Source organism: Mixophyes fleayi, chromosome 10 (genome assembly GCF_038048845.1).
Source record: "Mixophyes fleayi isolate aMixFle1 chromosome 10, aMixFle1.hap1, whole genome shotgun sequence".
NCBI lineage: Eukaryota > Metazoa > Chordata > Amphibia > Anura > Limnodynastidae > Mixophyes > Mixophyes fleayi.
In genome coordinates this window covers 4,721,334-4,742,355 of record NC_134411.1, presented here as the reverse complement: position 1 = coordinate 4,742,355, position 21,022 = coordinate 4,721,334, and the positions used below count along the sequence as shown (strand labels likewise).

Sequence of the window (21,022 nt, the reverse complement as noted above, 5' to 3'; positions counted from 1 at the left end):
TTCAATTAGTGGCCAAGGTGCCAATTTATATCATTGCAAATGTACTGATTTTTTTAATACTGTGTTATATTGCTGTTTTATAAATGTACTGATTTCTGAGGCAATAGGCATATGTGTGGAGGAAATGTGTTTTCTGCACTGTCTGAAGGCATAAATCTTATGTTAATTAAATCTTTTCATCTCTGTGATTGACACTTTTCAGCCTGAAGGCAAAGCAGGAAGTTGTTACCTTTCGGTCCTGTACAGTTTTTCTTCCTGTATCTTAGAACCTGCCAGAACAGTGTACTCTCAGGATACTAGTAATTTAGGATATCAGATTGTTGTGAATTTTGTAACTTAAAATTGCGTTAAATGCAAAATTAGAGATTATTATATCCTATGGTAAACATTCACTGTAAAATCTCAGACGTTGGGGTGGCAGGTAAGACAGGAACTGGGTTACCCACTGCCGGGCTATGTGTCATTCCATCTGTAACTTCTGGAGAATCGCTAGTACCTCAAAGTAGCGTGTAAAAGACCTTGTCCGGGCTCTTGAGCAATAAAACATCACTGTTTGAAAATTCTGCCTGTGACTATTACCTGCTGTATCCTGTGACCAACAGATAAGAGCTTACACTCTAATCCTTTCCCCGGCTGTCCTGTGTTGAACCCAGCATCTCTTTGTCAATGCTCTGCCCGTATCCACCAGTCCTGATCCATAGTAAGCAGTCAGGAGGTACCAGCCAGTCCACAGCAAAGAGGCATTGCAGCAGCTATACCAGCTATCCCAGAATTAAGCAGTTCTGGGCTCCGCAAAGGAGGCATTCGAATTCTCCTACAACTCTTGCACAGTTGTCATTCGCAGTCGGTGAGTGTTTGCTGGCAAGGTGATACAGTAGAAGTGGTCAGTAACAGTCAGTTACTGACAGTGATAAGGAAACACAGATAAACTGGTGCAGGAAGAACATCCCTCCTTTCCTCTTCCGCTATAGACCAAGTGATGAAGTTAGCCAATCCAGTCACACCTACCATATGCATTCTCACAGCAGAAATTGAGATTCTTTAGATCAGATGAGGTTTTTCCCACTGTAGCCAACGTTTCCTGTTCTTGGCTGACAGTAGTGGAATCGTTGTGGTCTTCTGCTGCTGTAATCCATCCACCTCATCAACATCATCAACATTTATTTATATAGCGCCAGCATATTCCATAGTGCTTTACAATTGGGAACAAACATTGATAAGACAATACTGGGTAATACATACAACAGAGAGGTAAGAGAACCCTGCTCGCAAGCTTACAATCTATAGGACAATGGGAGTTAGAAACACAAGGGCATGTGCTACATCATATTGCACAATGGACCAGCTAGACTGCAAAGGTAAAAGTACTGAGTGGGCTGTGTGTGTTGCAATGTTGGTCAGAGGGTTGTTGTCTTATGTTAGCAGTGTAGAGGATGGTAATAGGGTAATCTAGGGAAATTAAGATGGTGGTTGAGGAATATCATAACCTTGTCTGAAGAGGAGGGTTTTCAGAGAACGCTTGAAGGTTTGTAGACTAGAGGAAAGTCTTATTGTGCGTGGGAGGGAATTCCACAGAGTGGGTGCAGCCTGGAAAAAATCCTGTAACCGAGAATGGGAGGATGTGATGAGAGTGGAGGAGAGACGTAGATCTTGTGCAGAACGGAGGTGTCGAGTAGGGAGATATTTTGAGACAAGTGAGGAAATGTATGTCGGTGCAATTTTGTTGATGGCCTTGTATGTTAGTTGAAGAATTTTATATTGGATTCGTTGATATACAGGCAGCCAATGTAGAGACTGACAGAGTGGCTCAGCAGAGGAACCTCAAGGTTCTATGTGCTGTGTGTTCAGAGATGCTCTTCTGCATAAAACTGTTGTAATGCATAGTTATATCATTACTGTCACCTTCCTGCCAGCTCCAACCAATCTGGCAATTCTCCTCTGATGTCTCTTACTAACAAGACATTTCGCCCACAGCACTGCTGCCCACCTTATGTTTTGCCCACTATCCTCTGTAAGCTCTAGAGACTGCTCTGTGTGAAAATCTCAGAAAATCAGCAATTTCTGTCATACTCAAACCATGCTGCCAACAATCAGTCAACGATTCGAGTCACTTAGACCACATTTCTTCCCCATTCCCCAACCTGTTGACAATATTTGCATTTTTTAATGCATTCAGTTGTTGCCACGTGACTGGCTGGTTAGGTATTGTATTAACAAGCATGTGTACATGTACTTATTAATGTCCATTCACTTATTTTCCATACCACTTCTAAATTTCCAGTTTTACCACTGTATATATATATATATATATATATATATATATATATATATATATATATATATACACACACAGAGAGAGAGAGAGATTTTTATATATATACATACATCATTATTAAAGTGAACTCTAAACATTTTTCAGTTGTTTTCAATTTTAATTTATGTTCAATTAGAGCCAGTCCACTACAAGAGTTTTAAATCATTACCTGGTCTCACTGATGATCCATTCATTCATGTAGCGGAGGCGCCCCAGCACCATTGTCAGTTAATTAATGATAGTACCAATTGTGTGCAGCATATTAAAAAGTCACTGGTCATTAAGATTGAGCGAAAGAAGCACAAGTGAAAAATAAAAAATCAGCTGCAGGTCCAACAATAGAAATTAAGATTTAACAACCCTTTCCTCACAGCACAAGCTTAGGTAATGTAAGTCATGTAGATGTGCAACATTATTCCAATTAAAATAAATCACATCTTTATCAACTATGTTGTTAAATGCTGAACATGAGCACCCAGGCAATGGAATTTGGATAGGAGAGACAAGCAGCCATACTGGGTCCTGGGAATCCTCTCGGCAGCCCCGATAACCACGATCAGTGTGTGTGTTTGGTTTTGATCGCTCTAACTTATCCCAAAGGTGCTGGAAGTGATCTGACCACAAGGTATTGCACCATTTGGTCACCCATAAGTGTGGACAAATCGGACACAGATTTTTGCTGCTGGTGCCAAGCAGAGGGTTCAGCTTGTGTGTGGCTTCTTTAAGGTACAGATCCGAAATATTTACCCTGTAAGTTTTCCAGCCGTTCTGGGGAATACTGGGAAGAGTCTCTTAAAGTTGTATATTATCAATTTTTATACTATCTACCTGCTCAAGGAGGACGTGCCCACCACACACTGTAGGGTGGCATACCTCCCAACATTTGGGCAGGCAGCATCCAGACAGGGGGCATGGCCATGGCATGATCGGTGACTCCCTGATGGGGGGCGTGACCACACTAGGCTGCCCGTTCTTCCTCCCCTCATATACACACAAGCATTAGTTATTCATCTTTACAAGTTTTGTGAGTTGAATGCAAAGTATTAAATAGAAGCAAAATAAGTATTTGTGTATTATTAGTAGGTCAGCCTCTTTAATTTAAACAATGTACCATAGACCAAGTCTACCTTACACAGAACCATCAATTTAATCCGATCAATGTAAATATTAGGTAGAGGTTTGCAGGTAATCAGATCCAGGCCAGTCTCTTATGTGGGAGTATGGCGGCTTAGATCACCCTTAGGTGGGAGTGATTGAAGTGTTTCCAGCATTTCCTACTGAATCATGCTAATTTTCTATCCCTGTGCGATATACTGTTCTCCATTATATACCCATTTCCTCCCAATCTTCTATTGCAGCCTTTTTATGACTTTGGTTTACCCTGAGAGTTAATCTGCCATTTTCATTTTTTTATAATGCAATTCTGGCTTTGGTTATAATACAAGTTTGAAACTGTCTATTTATATGACTAACCTATTTTATATTTGTCTCTCGTTTTCTGCATGGATGATCTTATGTTCTCTCTGATGGGTGACTGTCTGATGCCAAGAGTTTTTTTCTGTCTGTATCATTCCTCAGAGTAATGGGTCAGTGGCTGTCTCAGATTAATGGGAAAACAAATCAATAAGCGGTTTTAAGCTCAGCTCTTAATGAAATGATTAGGGCGGTGCTTTCCTCTTTCATTCTGTCTAGTGCCTCCTGTGTGGGGTAAATAATCACACGATTAAGGCTTGTGTAGCATTGACTTTACTGATATCACAGAAAAAGTGTTAATGAGAGAACAGAGAGAGGACGGAGGTCTCTGCAGGATCAGTTTCCACATAAAACGTTACAGTTTACAGCACATGTCCGCCGGGTCTGTAAAAGAAATAACAGAAACACTGTAATAAGAACCCTTCTCATATAATGACATCAAATCACACTTCAGTTATGTTTCCTTAAAGGCAAAACATCTGCTATGATATAAATTAATATTTTTCATTTAATAGGCCATGGGGTCCATCAGCCTAAGCAGTGGCATTTGCATGTCAATTTGAATTCTGGTATCTTCCTTACTTTTTCTATAATGTGTAACTATCCAATGGCAGCAGTGTGCAAATATACTCATGGGAATGTGTGAAATAATTCAACTGTACAGTCACAAAACTTAAGAACAATATTATTGTGCCTGAGAGCGGTCACTTTTATTTATTGTATGAAGTTATCTATAAGGTTTTATTTCTTAAGGGGCATGTGCAGAATTGAGACCACATACCGTAAACACTTTCTCAGCCTACATTAAATGGTGACTATGCAATCAAACAAGTGCAGCTTCTAGGGGCATGATACTAATAAGACATGTTGTGTACAGGGACATAATTACAACTTATGCTGCTTTAGACAATGTGAGTAAATACACACCAAAATTAGTGATTAAGCACCCCACATGCTCAGACCCTTTTAGTCAACACTTTTACATTCATCACCCCCCCCCCTACAAAAAAAATAATAATTATATATACTGTATATAACAATTTCTATGTTTTCCCCTGAACATTATAATCCTAATCATGCTTAAAACACAGGTCAATTTGGATATACAACCTATTTTAATCATAGCTGCCTACTTTCCCAGAGTGTCTAGGAGACCACTGGACTATTGGAAGACCTCCTGGACTTCCGGGAAGGTGGGCTCACATCCTGAATTCCCACTGGATACTACACGAAAATGCCAGTCACTCTCATACATGGGGACAGGTGGCGTTATAAACTTATTAGAAATTATTTTCCTCTAGTGTTTCCTTTAGATAACTGGCCTCTCAGATTGTCCTACATATAGAATACACCAATGAGACTGAGTAACATATTTATCTAGAGAAAATAGATCTGTACTACAAGAAAATGGCCATCGCTCTCCAGCACACAGATGTAGTCATTACTTAGTCTCAGTGTTATGTTGGGTTAACTGGTTAGTGAGGTTGTGCTGCACACAAGATATAAGAGTGAGATTCATCTCTAGATCTATATTATATACAGGATTCTCTTTTTATTTACACTGAGGTATTTACCAGAAAGAGGTGTGCAACCTCCCGCCCCTCGCCCTGCAATAGATAAGTGGTGGGGGGGGGCTTAATGACGTAAATATTGCGTCATCTTAGCCTCAGCCCCTGTTGTAATTAGCAAAAATTGTGACAATCGTTGAGGGGCGAGGCCAAAATGATGTAATTCGTCAAGACCCACCCCCGCACGCCCACCTCCCCCAGGATCTCCCTGATGCCAACGAGGAAAAGTTGGCAAGTATGGAGTAAGTACAAGGTTTGTATTACAAGTAATTCATTTTCATTGTTCTTTTATATATTAATTTATTTTAATAATTTATTGCAAGTCCAAAATGTATTTGTTAAAGTTTGATAGAGAGATCTTTGAAAGTTAAAGAATTTATCGCCTATTTATCAAGCTCTAACCATGCGATAAAAAACGTTGCCATCATTTTTACAGTCAAATAACAATAATCTTCCCTTCAGCCCTGTTACACTATACAGCCTCTGGTGGTGTACTGTATTGGTTACACCTGGTGCGCTGGACAGACCCCTAGGTAACACTGGATATCTTATAGGTGGTGCTAGACATGCCCCCTCAGGGCCACATATGGTATTTCGGTGTTACATGCACAAACCCCCTTAAAATGATTTTTCAAAAGTAGAAAAGTATATTTTATATGTACTTATACAAATGTATACTTTAAAAGAATCCTATTGGTGAATTCATAGGACTCAACATAAAATTTCAAAAGTTGTCCTAACTCCAACAGATGAACCCACAGTAATTCCACACAGCAAAATCATACATGTAGGACATTTCAATACACTGCCTGCATGAGCGAGTAATTCCAGTGTTTAGCACATTAACTCTCCCTCAAAGTCGTCTCTCACCATTAATTAATATGTTCTGGCTGAGAAATGTATAAACACTCCCTACGGCTATATATCAATCTTGAAAGTTCATTTATGTTTATAACAAATAGTCAACTATAAAAATGCATACTTAATGTTTTACATGCACCAATGTCATCTTATGTGGGGGTGACCACTCCACCTAGTTTCCCAAATCTTCCCCATCCCCATTTCCTGAAGGAGGATACAGTGGGTACAAGACCGAAAACCTGAGTACATGAGGGACATTAAAGAAAAAATGACCCTTTTCTTAATACTTACTGGGGTGTAAAGGGCATCCCTTAATAAATACCAACAGGGGGATGAGCACATCTAATGACAAGATAAAACATTACTGCTTAAAGGACAGTTTGCTGCTATAAGTCAGTGACTTGGGTAGACTTTATAGAAGTATTGTATAAGACAGGAATACATCAGATAGCCCTCTGTCTCATCTTCTCAGTCTGTAATGAAGAAAAAATAATAAGCGAGAGACATGTCTAGACATGACAAAGCTATATAAACTAACAAACTTAGACCATACTTGCCAACTTTAGGTTTATCACCCCTCCGGGAGATCCCAGAAGCGAATTACAAGAGCAGAGGGGGCGGGGCTGCAAATTGCGTCATTTTGGTCTTGCCCCTATGATAAAATGACATGTCATTTCATTGCTGGGGGCAGAGACACAATGATGCCATTCAAGTCACCCCGCCCCCTCCGCTCTTGTAATTTACCTCTGAGATCTCCCGGAGGGGTGATAAACCTAAAGTTGAAAAGTGGGTCGGGGCTTTGCTAAATATGGAGAAAGCTTAAATCTGGCGAAAACTCCCATTTTGGTTGGATCTAAAGCTTTTCTCCCTATGATAAATAGGCCCCTATAAATGAGTTTATTCACTTATTTATCTGATTACCCTTGCCTGGACCTCTTGCTTTTATTTTATTGTGAAAATTTAAAACAAAATAAAGAGTTATTAACTATACATTTAAGGCTGCTAAAACTTTATTACTGGAAATTCAGTATGGTGCCTGATGGGAATTTCTCTATGAAAATGGAGATTTAATGCAAGAAACACATTTACATCAGATGAATAAAGTTCTGAAATGTATAACTGAGAAAGCTGTTTATGTAGATGATCTTATCTTGCTAAAGGGTATTTTGTTCAGTGATGATGTTGCAATAACCTTTGTTTATAAAATGTGTCTGAAGCTATGTTTTATTAATGGTTTTGTATGAAGATTGAACAATAAAATAATATCTGTGAAGATTCGTGTCATTTCTAGTTAAGTATAATATCCAGTCTCATGAGCTCATCTGAAATCTGATTCTTCTGAAGAGGACGTGAATGGGTTCGGATGTGTTTACCTTAGTCTTATTTGGTAATTGGCACTGCATTTAATGTTGACGTTTTAACCTTAATTTCAATTTCAAGTCACAGATTGCAGTCTATGGGCTAGATTTACTAAGCTGCGGGTTTGAAAAAGTGGGGATGTTGCCTATAGCAACCAATCAGATTCTAGCTTTCATTTATTTAGTACCTTCTACAAAATGACAGCTAGAATCTGATTGGTTGCTATAGGCAACATCCCCACTTTTTCAAACCCGCAGCTTAGTAAATCTAGCCCTATGTCTTTCAGTGAGACAAGTGTGATAAGAGAGAGGTATAATGCATGGTAAGAGGCACACCATGTGACACGCATGCCAATATTTATAGTGATTGTTATTCTGACACTGGGGCAAATAATTAGAGACAGAAAATAGAGAACAAACAAGGAGAACTGCAAACGCCTCAATTATACTACATGCAGAAACAGGTGGAGAAGGACTTTCATTGAAGTCAGTGTGGTGACTTTTGACCCAGAGGTCAGAAAGGGGAATTCACTTTGCACCTTCACACTTTTAACCTGCGGCCTATTGTTCCCTAAGAAGAAACAGTCCTAACAATATTCCAGTACGTGGCTCCTTTCATATGATCGGATCAGGAACCCCCGGTATGAGTTTGTTTGCGTGTTTACAATCTATGTGGATGCTTTGCTGTTCAAGTGTACAGGGAGATTTCACCAAAGCACACAGCAATGCACTGCAAACACATCTTAAAAGCCAGTTTGTTTGAGCCCACAGATATCATATGACCCCATCTTCTTGACTTGTGACTCTCAAACATACATGGGATACTCCTAGATAACGCCTGTATGTGGTTGCCTGACTAGCTGAACTACATTACAATGCAGAATTTGACATTGCACATATAGGGGCATATTCAATTGTTTACTTTTTCCGCCGCGGAAAAAGTAAACAGGTTATTACGGTAATTCTACTCAGATTTCAGCTCGCGGCTCCCTGTGCCGCGAGCTGAAATCCAGCAAGAAAACTACTGTAATAACGGTATTTGCGTATTGACGTAATGACGGTAATAGTGCACGCGCCGCGAGATTTTTGCCATTTTCGCCAACAATTGAATATGCCCCATAGATTTAAATGCCACCTCCCCCCCAAAAAAACAACAACAACATTGAAATGGTAAAAAGGCAGTACCTGTCATGTAAAGAATATTTGGTCCATTTATGAAGCTGCTCATCTCAACTGGTTGAAAAACAATTATCTGACACTTTATTACTAAAATATCACCGGGGCTGCTGAGTGATGCTCAGCTCCCCAGTGATACTGGTTGGCAGCGGTAAGAAGAGGTTATTTAGAAGTTGCTAAGCCAGTCCTGGGATCCTCTGTTCATGCATGAACTGGCATGCTGGCTTGTGCTGGAACTGGGAGCCCGGGCATTGACTTCCAGTTCCAGATTTTATTAAAAAAAAATGTTCAAAAAGTTAAAAAAAAGAATCCTAAATAAAAAAGAGAATCCTATAAAAAGAAAAGCAGAAAAATGCTTTATTTTATTAATAATAATAATAATAATAATAATAATAATAATAATAATAAAGCATTTTTTTCATTTGGGCACCCTTGTTAGCCATCTGAGGACCAGTTCTGTCGCTGGTACATAGGCTTCCCCCTGCATGGGAAACCTCGCAGGAGGCCCCCAGCAATAGCTGTCCACCAGTGATAGTCTTCACCTGCCGGGGATTTGGTAAACAGGGAGAAGCCATAAATACAGCGAAAACTCCCTATGACATCATCCGGATACAGCATAGTACATACTTGCCGACTTTCTAAAGTTGGCCTCCGGGAGCCTGCCGGGTGGGCGTGATGGGGGCGGGGCTCCAAAATTTGTGTAATTTTGGACCTGCCCCCATGATGTAATGATGCAAACGCGTCATTTTACAGCAGGGGGGCGGGGCAAAACGCCGCAATTCCCGGTGAATCACAGTGTTTGGGAACTAATTCTGCCCACTTCACTAGGAAGTGGACAGATCCAGGAGATTGCCACACTCTCCCGGGAGTCCGTGAGACTCACGCGAAATGCGGGAGTCTCCCGGACTTTCCGGGAGAGTTGGCAAATATGGCGTAGCTTAAAACTAAGCTTACTGTTAAAATCACAAACGCGGATTTACAAGATATCAGGATGGATGTTAGTATATTGAACATAAAATCCAAACAAACACTTTTGGAAACCAGTGGATGAGTATACACAAAATTCAATATATCACGTAGAAAAGAGAAATAACATGGAAGTAAAGAGGTTTTGATGCTAAAGAGGTGCTCTCCTTCCAAAAGCAGGAAGGTTTGGAGATATGATTTACATTCAGAATTTCATGAATTATATTTGAGTAAACAATACATTCTATAATGAGGAAATCTATGTCACTTGCGTAGAAAATAGAACATAAATGATTAAAATACAGTCATAATTTCACACAGTTGTACAAAGTGTTACGAATCTATACAGTATTCATAAGTACACACACTGCATAGCATGCACATATTCTAATACATGTTAAAATGTAAAGAATTGTTAGTGTGCAAGCATCTGGCACACACACTGTAGTATGTACACACAGTTATCTTACCCCGCAGACAGAGGGCGCCTTCTGTGCTACACTGGAAAAGTAGAGAGAGTTGTAATCTAAGTAAATCATATACCCCGCCCCTCCTGCTATTAGTGTAAACTACAACACAGATCCCAATTATAGATGAACACCAATTAACAATATATTGTCACACAGAAAGTAGTAAATATGTGATCATTTGAGCCTTAAGGTTGACGTCACGTGTACCCTCTGCTACACACAGCAGAGGAAGGCATTTTATAGACTGAAGAGATAGTGCAGCCTAAACAATTAACTAGGAATTAGCTAAGAAAATGGCTGCCACCCCTTACAGCATATATGATTTGAAAACACATTGATAGGTGTTCTCCAATACATGCAAACTTTATCATTCACCAACCCTGCTTTCCTCCAATACATCCATATTAAAGGCTCAATATTTCTCCAGCACATTTTAAGGTCAGTTTCTAACCCTCTCATCATCTCATTTAGTATTGAATCTTTCAAAGCGTCCAATCTTGCAGTAATCTATATAAAGTAGTGTGATAAAAAGAAAAGATAACTTGGCACTTCCAGTCTGTCCCCAGCAGAATGGCTGTTGATATAACTACTCATTTATTATTGAAGTCAAAATTGTTCTCTCTCTTTTGAATGGCAGCTACGAATGCGGTACAGCCTATTTAACTCTTCAAAATAGCTCATTTTAGGCTGAAGTGCTGCACGCCTGAGGTACATAATACATATAATACTAATTAATTTATATGTGCTTTATATTGTAAAAGAAAATCTAAAGAACCATTCCTGTGTTTTACCGTTATGTCATAAATTAATTAAACTATAAGGGAAATGCTGGAATGTCTATAGTTAAGCTTTCAGACTTATTTCTAAGTAGGAAGTAGTCAGGCAAGGCAATTGCAGCATAGCGGAGAGCATAGTAGGGGTGGGAGTCATGGCAGCAAGAAGGAATACAAATCCCCAGAAACATAGTCCCACAACAACCAAGCCCTTTGAACTGCCAAGATCGGTGTACATATATAGCAGGTGTCCCTCTCTGTGTGCATGTATACCACGTGTCCCTCTCTGTGTACATGTATAGCAGGTGTCCCTCCCTGTGTACATGTATAGCAGGTGTCCCTCCCTGTGTACATGTATAGCAGGTGTCCCTCCCTGTGTACATGTATAGCAGGTGTCCCTCCCTGTGTACATGTATAGCAGGTGTCCCCCCTGTGTACATGTATAGCAGGTGTCCCTCCCTGTGTACATGTATAGCAGGTGTCCCTCTCTGTGTGCATGTATACCACGTGTCCCTCTCTGTGTGCATGTATAGCAGGTGTCCCTCTCTGTGTGCATGTATCCCTCTCTGTGTGCATGTATAGCAGGTGTCCCTCTCTGTGTGCATGTATCCCTCTCTGTGTGCATCTATAGCAGGTGTCCCTCTCTGTGTGCATGTATAGTAGGTGTCCCTCCCTGTGTGAATGTATAGTAGGTGTCCCTCCCTGTGTGCATGTATAGCAGGTGTCCTTCTCTGTGTGCATGTATAGTAGGTGTCCCTCTCTGTGTGCATGTATAGCAGGTGTCCCTCTCTGTGTGCATGTATAGCAGGTGTCCCTCTCTGTGTGCATGTATAGCAGGTGTCCCTCTCTGTGTGCATGTATAGCAGGTGTCCCTCTCTGTGTGCATGTATAGTAGGTGTCCCTCCCTGTGTGCATGTATAGCACGTGTCCCTCTCTGTGTGCATGTATAGTAGGTGTCCCTCCCTGTGTGCATGTATAGCAGGTGTCCCTCTCTGTGTACATGTATAGAAGGTGTCCCTCTCTGTGTACATGTATAGCAGGTGTCCTTCTCTGTGTGCATGTATAGCAGGTGTCCTTCTCTGTGTGCATGTATAGCAGGTGTCCCTCTCTGTGTGCATATATAGTAGGTGTCCCTCCCTGTGTGCATGTATAGCAGATGTCCCTCCCTGTGTGCATGTATAGCAGGTGTCCCTCTCTGTGTGCATGTATAGCAGGTGTCCCTCTCTGTGTGCATGTATCCCTCTCTGTGTGCATGTATAGCAGGTGTCCCTCTCTGTGTGCATGTATAGCATGTATCCCTCTCTGTGTGCATGTATAGCAGGTGTCCCTCTCTGTGTGCATGTATAGCAGGTGTCCCTCTCTGTGTGCATGTATAGCAGGTGTCCCTCTCTGTGTGCATGTATAGTAGATGTCCCTCCCTGTGTGCATGTATAGCAGGTGTCCCTCTCTGTGTGCATGTATAGCAGGTGTCCCTCTCTGTGTGCATGTATAGCAGGTGTCCCTCCCTGTGTGCATGTATAGTAGGTGTCCCTCCCTGTGTGCATGTATAGCAGGTGTCTGTCAGGAGCCGCCGCGGCTCCGGGCACCGCCACGACTCGCTCCTTGCTATGGCCCAGCGTCCCGGCCGTCGTCATGAGGACCAGGAGGTCACTTCCGGTTTATCCCGGCCGTCGCCAAGGCAACGGTAAGGACACTCTTTTGCTATAGCGCCGCGTCCCGGCATCCAGGGCAGCCATCTATTTTTGTTAAACTGAACTGTATTTATAACAGCAATTGCATGTTTTTTTTCTTAGTTTCTGATGATTGAAGTATACATTACTTTGTGACATGAAAGAGGGCGTAGTGAAAATGCACTTATGATGGTAAAGCATGTTCTAAAATGATCACAGCTAATTAACATACCTACTCCTGCTGTCCAGCGATAGAGGTCAGCAATATCCATAATGTGTATTGGAAGTCAAATGTAATTCTAGCAGTGTATGTTCTTAGTTTATTTGCATGATATTTATATTACGAAATGTACTGTTCATGCCCTATAAATATATAGCAAAAGAGTGTATATTTCCAACATTGCATGAAACTCGCAGCTTCAGAACACCAGTCTCTGGCTTTATAACGTCCCTTACTGGGTTAGGTATCTTCTATTAATTCTTTGTCAAGCAGGAATACTTCAGTGAATACTTTGGCACTGGTAATAGAGCAAGGCAATGTAGCCTGCTGCATCTGTACATACTTTTCATAAAGGCACAGACAGCTCATTAAGCTGCAGACTTCATCCATGTCCTGTACACTCAGCACTCACCCAAAGGAAAGTATTCAGGTAGTTTCTTCATATAAATCTCTTCATCTTTCTCCAGGAAAACACAGATTATAATACGGTCAAACTGAGAACAAATGAAGACATAAGTTTAGTATACAGTTATACAGTGGCGGAAATACCATTGGTGCGGCAGAGGCCGTGCACTGGGGCCCATGGAGATACTGGGACTGGCCACATGGCAGATGCAGAAGGTCGGAGACCTTGGGTCCCTCCTCCCCCCGCCTGCACTGGGGCCTACAGCTCGCTAGTTCCGCCTCTGCATTTATATATATATATATATATATATATATATATATATATATATATCACCGCTAGAGACCGACAAATGGGAGAATGGAATGTATACAACAATGTAGTGTGGCCAGGGGAGGCGATAGATTACTGTACACTGATATAGACGATATTACAGTGGGGACAGAGAAAGGAAAATGGGGAGCTGGGATGTAAAATTAGAAATGTGAATTGGGGCAGAATGATGCCTACCAATGACCCTTGATTTTAAGCAATCTCTTCTCCCAACCCTCTCTGATATCTCCTACACTGTACTACATACATTTCTTTCTAACTTTTTTCATTAATACTTTCACAACAATTTTAAAAACAATTTTGCATACATAAGGAAAAAATGTCTAGAGACACAACGGTTAAAAGAGAAGAAATATGTAAAATTCAACATTATAACAAAATGGCAGTGTCATTTTATAAAAGAAACAACTGCCATACATAATATCTATCTATTATCCTGGTATTTAGATCAAATCTCCAAAAGAAAAAACAATAATAGCTGTTACTAGTTGATGTCGTACACAATTAATGGATGACTCCACCTACAGTCACTGCGAGGAGCACTGCTACACAAGGTAATGTAGTGGGGGGTGTCGGGGTAGGGTGGGGAAAAAAGAATTATGAGAATAATGCTTATGCAAAACATAAAGTCCCACACATGCTGGGTAAAAGATCCTATAACTGTGAATTATTATCTAATAATAACTGATAATATTATCAGAGAGACAAAAAAATATATAAAACTAGTAAAAAAGGGGGACAGTCTAAAATGAAAACTTAAGCTGATGTACACATCATTTGGGAATAAGGTTATGATAAAAGTATGGTTAATGGCGTAAAGACAGAAGAAGAAATAAATAAGCCATTAAATTCAGTTGACAATAAGACTTTGTTAAGTGAAAATGACAAGTAATCCTGGTTACATGACAACAGTAAAAAATGATCCATGAGTCACAAATGGAAGGATTAGAAAACAGAGTGCTCTTTTCAGCATATATAAAGAGCAAACTAATACATATGTAGAATGTTGTCATAATGTTGATATAATCTCAAATATAAGTGATTCAAAAATGGAACTCCTACAATCATTCATCCTTCATTCTCCAGCGTTATATCATTTTCTCCTGCAGCCCACTCTACCATATTAAACCGAACACCCCTTCCTCTCCCCAAACTCTACTCCTGTCCTACTTCCTAGTCTCAAATCCAGGTTTCTCTGTGACTATTCTGCTTAATCCTTTATATTTCTCAGTTTAACTTCATTTTATTAGCTTTATAGCACACTATCACTAGGGTTCTCACCTTGTCTTTATTCTCCTCCAGATACAGCCTAACGGCTTCCAGGGCCACTTCTGCAGCATCCTCAGCTGGATATCCTGTAGAAAGCGTGGTTCAATTGCTAGGAAAATAATTTTAAAAATCCCAAAAGACAAAAAATTGATGGAATACTCACCAAACACGCCTGTGGAAATGCATGGGAAAGCCTAGAAAAAGACCATTATTTTTTGTCAGTAATAATAATTTGCAAACTTCATTATATTCAACTATAAATTCATTCAGAAGTTGCAAAAAGTGACCATGAATTGATACACTACCTCTAAAATAATCTTAGTACTGTAAGATCTAAAAAACATCCCTCTCTTGTCTACACATGCCATATAATGGATTATCGTCTGATATACACCTGTGTAACTGATAGCCTAATAAGGACCAGTAACTGCATTCCTGGGGGGTACATTTACTAAACTGTGGGTTTGAAAAAGTGGAGATGTTGCCTACAGATTCTAGTTATCATTTTGTAGAATGTACGAAATAAATTATAACTAGGGGCCTGATTCATTAAGGATCTTAACTTAAGAAACTTCTTATTTCAGTCTCCTGGACAAAACCATGTTACACTGCAAGGGGTATTCTGTTTTACACATAAGTTAAATACTGCCTGTTTTTTCATGTAGCACACAAATATCAACTTTACATTTCAGTGTACAAATAAGCTATCAAATATTTGTGTGCTACATGAAAAAACAGTCAGTATTTAACTTATGTGCAAAACAGAATGCTAATTTGCACCCCTTGCATTATAACATGGTTTTGTCCAGGAGACTGAAATAAGAAGTTTCTTAAGTTAAGATCCTTGATGAATCAGGCCCTAGAATCTGATTGGTTGCTATAGGCAACATCTCCACTTTTTCAAACACGCAATTTAGCAAATATACCCCCTGAACCTTTTATGGAAATGTACATTTGAGTCTCAGAGAATTAACTAGATCAGCAATGATGCTCTCTTTGACCAGCACAGGTCTGCTATTTGTAACTGAGAAAACCTGGTATAACTAGTTTTAAGTAGAACTAGAAAAAAAGAAAAACATTCTAATATGTTGCAGAGAAGGGTGAACTGTACTATTTTGTCAGGGGCAAACGCAGGATTTGTAGAGGGGGGTTTCCACACCACGCCGCCAGTGGACGTGACCAGCATGCATGCGGGCGTGGCTATAATTGTAGACAGTGCTTGACTGCTCTCCAACTCTTCCTATCCCCATAATATATATGGGCAATGCTGCGTGCACTACTGTTAGGTGCACGCAGCTCTCCCTTTTCAAGCAGAGCCATGTAAATCGGGGGCGGGGTCCAGTCACCTCAATTATACAGTGCCCCAGGCTTGGAGGGGGTTTCCAGACACTAGGAAACCCCCCCTCGGTTTGCCTATGTTTGTCCTACGTTAAACATTAGGGTTTCCCAGTCCACCATTTAAAATTATAAGACCTATGAAATATCTATACCGCTGGCTGCATTTTTATAAGCTCAGATGCATTCTACATGCAGTTGCTACTTAGACATATACCTTATTCCTTTGATCGAATTGAAATGGAGCCATGCAGTTTATGTACTTCATTGCTGCCTGGTTTAAATGGTGTTAAAAAGAAACCCGATTGAATGTACAAAGAACCATTCAAAGGGTAATTAGTGCACATTGCCACATTTGCATCAGTATCCAATGTGCATTGATCACTTTTACTAGAATACAAAACACTTGCCACCTGTTCAGTTTCATAAGCACCTCAGGACGTATTTATTAACAATATTTACTAAATGCACCTGATTTCCTTACTTAATACATGGTGCAAAGTGCTATTCCTAAAAATGTTTATTATGATAAAACAATGAAAACTAGAATGTTACCACCTTTCACAAATAAGTCAACCTATTGCAAATGTTTAATAAAGAGTACAGAGCGTTCATTCTTACATACAATAAAAGCCATACAAATTTCAATTTAGCATAATGAGAAGATTACAGTAAATATGACCTTGCATACTTAAATAGTGGAGTGTAAATACATACACACGGAAACGCTTTACGGGAGTGCAGGGAGTACTGGAGAGTGCAGAGGAACAAGCAATGATGCGGTGAAAGCATTTTTTCACCACATTAATTCGCCAGAACACCTGTCAGTGTGGACCCAGCCCAAAGTATACCTTTATACACGGTGCACTACAGCCGAAACAAAATGCTGGACCCCATCTCACCATTTATCTCCCTATTGCTTTAAGATATGCTGAATTCATTCATTCTCATCAATTAAATAAGTTATCCCAGGTAACTGTAACCGAAGACTATACGGGCAGATTGGCAACAGAGCATTTTGTATGGGGTATAGCGCATCATGCTGAAGGGTCTTACTGTGTTGTACAGTACACCACATCAGAAGTGGGCAGCACGGTGGCTCAGTGGTTAGCACTTCTGCCTCAAAGCAATGGGGTCATGAGTTCAATTCCTGACCATGGCCTTATCTGTGAGGAGTTTGTATGTTCTCCCCGTGTTTATGAGGGTTTCCTCCGGGTGCTCCGGTTTCCTCCTACACTCCAAAAACATACTGGTAGGTTAATTGGCTGCTAACAAATTGACCATAGTCTCTCTCTCTCTCTCTCTCTCTCCCTCTGTGTATGTTAGGGAATTTAGACTGTAAGCTCCAATGGGGCAGGGACTGATGTGAGTGAGTTCTCTGTACAGCGCTACGGAATCAGTGGCGCTATATAAATAAATGGTGATGATGATGATGATGAAGTGTAGACACTTTAGAATTGGGGAGATACAACCCCTGACATAGAAGAAGCCACTGACAGACTAGTTTGTTGGTGTATTTCTAAACAGCTGCAGGTTTTGCAATTAAAATACTGGTGCACTGAATGACTCATCTGTAATTGATCAATCATATTAATCAAGGATATCCGCAAAGTAAAGGCTAATTAAATAACATAAGGCAAATAGACTAATGAAAGCAAATTTTTGGTTGCTATGGGGTTGAGCATATTAGTACTATCCTGCACTAGATCAAAGCTAAAGGGTCTTTTTTTTTCCAAATCTACTACTAAAGACTTAATGATATATTTACTACACTGCAGGTATGAAAAAGTGGAGATGTTGCCTATAGCAACCAAACAGATTCTAGTTTTCATTTATTTAGTACATTCTACAAAATGACAGCTAGAATCTGATTGGTTGCTATAGGCAACATCTCCACTTTTCAAACCCGCAGTTTAGTAATACCCCTTAGCGTTATTTATAAAAGGATTTGTGCCATTAAAAATATATTTTATTCATTATTTCAGAACTGTCATTTTTTTTGCACCATTTATGTTGTCATTTTATCAGGTAGATATATGAAATGTTAGTGAACAATTTGTACTAAATGTTACAATAAAAAATCATGATGAATAATTTATAGAAATACAAACATAATTAAACTACAGATATAATAACACAGGAAATTGAAAATCACCACTATGTTAGTTAACCACTAGAGGTGTGCTTGGTCCGTGGTGAGAGATGGAGAAAAAGAGAAGTAAGGGACGAATGAGATAGAAACTAGAAACAGCTTATGCGGGAAGAGAAAGAATTAAGGGAAAAGGGGATTTGATGATTTGAATAACAAAGGAAGCAGTAGGATTAGAGAGAGAGAGACAGATAATGAAGGAATATACTTTAGATCAGATTAAGGGTGTAATGGGAGCAAAGCAGTTAGCCAAAATGTTATTACACCCATATCTCACCACAGTGCGGAGCTTGCCCTCAGATGCCAGGTACATGCTGTTCTTGTAGCAGTTCATCAGCTCTTCCTTCTGGCTGGGCCCTGGATTGCCCTGTGCCACCGGACCCACGGTGTGAATAACACCTAAGGGGAATAGGAGAACAACGGAGCCTGAATGGGGTGCTGGAGTGAGCAGGAGCTAGAGGAGATGCTGGATCCTATGGGACTTGAGAATAAACACAAGGGCCTGATTCATCAAGGATCTTAACTTGAGAAACTTCTTATTTCAGTCTCCTGGACAAAACCATGTTACAATGCAAGGGCGCAAATTAGTATTCTGTTTTGCACATAAGTTAAATACTGACTGTTTTTTCATGTAGCACACAAATACTTGATAGCTTATTTGTACACTGAAATTTAAAGTTGATATTTGTGTGCTACATGACAAAACAGTCAGTATTTAACTTATGTGCAAAACAGAAAACTATTTTGCACCCCTTGCATTGTAACATGGTTTTGTTCAGGAGACTTAAATAAGACATTTCTTAAGTTAAGATCCTTAATGAATCAGGCCCAAGGTCGCCAATTTACATTGATTCTTGTGTGCAGTTAATAGTGCAAGGACCTCTGTTTACAGAATCTTGGCCTGCTGGCCTTGGAAGTGAACACATGTAGTTTGCCATGGTTGGCATAACAATATATTTGAACATAAATGGCAGTCATGGGAAATCACAATAATTGGATGACACACGGATAGAAGAAGTGTTAATTTAAGGAACAATCTAGAAGTACTGATTATAGCACATAGAAGAATAGCACACAGTACACAGGCATAGCCTATGGCAGAACAATAAATAATACCGTGACACCTATGGCATTACTGCAGGGAGGCAGAGTACCCTAGAGCTGCACTTACATTTGGCAGGCAGGAGGTAGCCACAGGTCATTTTAGCCTGTCCAGTTTCACAGCCACCAAGAGAGCTGCATTCAAGCTTCAGGAGAGGGCCTGCTGCCCGGTGTATGCATCCATCCACTGATAGAAGAGATAAGATATAAGCTGTTATAAGCTAGGAGGGAGAGACAGGCAACAAGAGAAATAATAGCACTCAGCATCTAGCATATAATGAATGACAAAGAACAGTACAGAGGTGTGCAACACCATGGAGACCTCTACCAGTTCTCTACAGCTGTGGTAGTAGCTTCACTATACTGAATAAATCTCTAAGGAGAATGAGAAGACTGAGGGGTATATTTACTAAACTGCTGGTTAGAAAAAGTGGGTATGTTGCCTATAGCAACCAATCAGATTCTAGTTATCATTTTGTAGAATGTAATAAATAAATGCTATCTAGAATCTGATTGGTTGCTATAGGCAACATCTGCACATTTTCAAACCCGCAGTTTAGTAAATACACCCCTGAGACTTTTTACTGTAGTGTTTATGTATTTTAAGTGTTCAGCTCATTAATACATGTCAGCCCGATAATCTACAATATAATTCAGTATCTTAACTTCAGCTCACAATTCCTGTCCTTCTAACCTTTATAAATGTGCCTCTTGCTGTCAATATTATAAGTCCTCCATCTCTCACTGTTCTAATTCTCCCCCTACCCTCCCTCTCTCTGTGATGAATCCTCTCTCTCTCTCTCTCTCTCTCTCTCTCTGTTGTGTTCTCTACCCCTGTGGGACACAATTAAATATCATCTCATGAATTGGTTCTAATCTGGTAACTTGTAATTTAGCTGGAAATCAAATCAACAATATACACAGAGCAGCCAACCCATATATATGCAGAATTAAAGGATCACAAATGATTATCCTTCATTCAGATGCAACAGTGAGTACTTTTGTAATAATATTAAAACAACAAAACATTCGTAAACATGTAAAGTTTAATAGGTAACTAAGAATAAAAACAAATCAAGGGTCCAGTACTTCATGGACACTTGGTCAGGTAAACATCCTTGACACTTTTATAGAAGGTTTTATTTTACAATGGCAGCTGGAATCACAAAAATGTGTTTTATTGTTGTCAACTAAGTAATACCATTCACTTTATTTTAGTTTTAGTGTAACAAAATAACATTCATCATAGGATTCACTTTGTTTTTAATGTTAAGTACTAAGTTTTGATTATATACCACCGGTTAATATAGTGCCGTTATATCCTTATTTACTAGAAATGCTCACTGACCCCCGTGTTTTGGTTTTGATTTTGGATCTGGATTACCGTTGTGTTTTGGTTTTGGTTTTGCCAAACTGCCCTTGCGTGTTTTGGTTTTGTTAAGTGTTGTTTTGCAATTTTGTTTAAAAATCAATGCTTTTGGGCATAAAATAACCAAATTTAGTGCTCCACCTGTTTCTTGGATAAGTAATGTAATTGAAAAGCTAAGAAAATTATCAAAAAAAACAGTTTAATTCCTGGTAGG

At 39.8% G+C, this 21,022-nt stretch overlaps 1 protein-coding gene across 2 annotated transcripts in view; it reads right to left on the bottom strand.

Annotated features, from left to right (window-relative positions):
* Window positions 1-4,044: 4,044 nt before the first annotated feature.
* Window positions 4,045-21,022, bottom strand: part of MACROD1 (mono-ADP ribosylhydrolase 1) — a 505,697-nt gene continuing 488,719 nt past the window's right edge. The window contains exons 5-11 of one of the 2 annotated variants that reach the window (XM_075187698.1): window positions 19,510-19,626; window positions 18,616-18,737; window positions 15,018-15,048; window positions 14,867-14,940; window positions 13,262-13,343; window positions 10,187-10,217; window positions 4,045-4,171 (exon numbers count right to left, since the gene is read on the bottom strand). In XM_075187698.1, the coding sequence (XP_075043799.1) occupies window positions 10,213-10,217; window positions 13,262-13,343; window positions 14,867-14,940; window positions 15,018-15,048; window positions 18,616-18,737; window positions 19,510-19,626 (431 nt within the window). In that variant the 3' untranslated portion in view covers window positions 4,045-4,171; window positions 10,187-10,212. The remainder of the gene's footprint in view (window positions 4,172-10,186; window positions 10,218-13,261; window positions 13,344-14,866; window positions 14,941-15,017; window positions 15,049-18,615; window positions 18,738-19,509; window positions 19,627-21,022) is intronic. The other variant, XM_075187697.1, reaches the window with a different exon arrangement.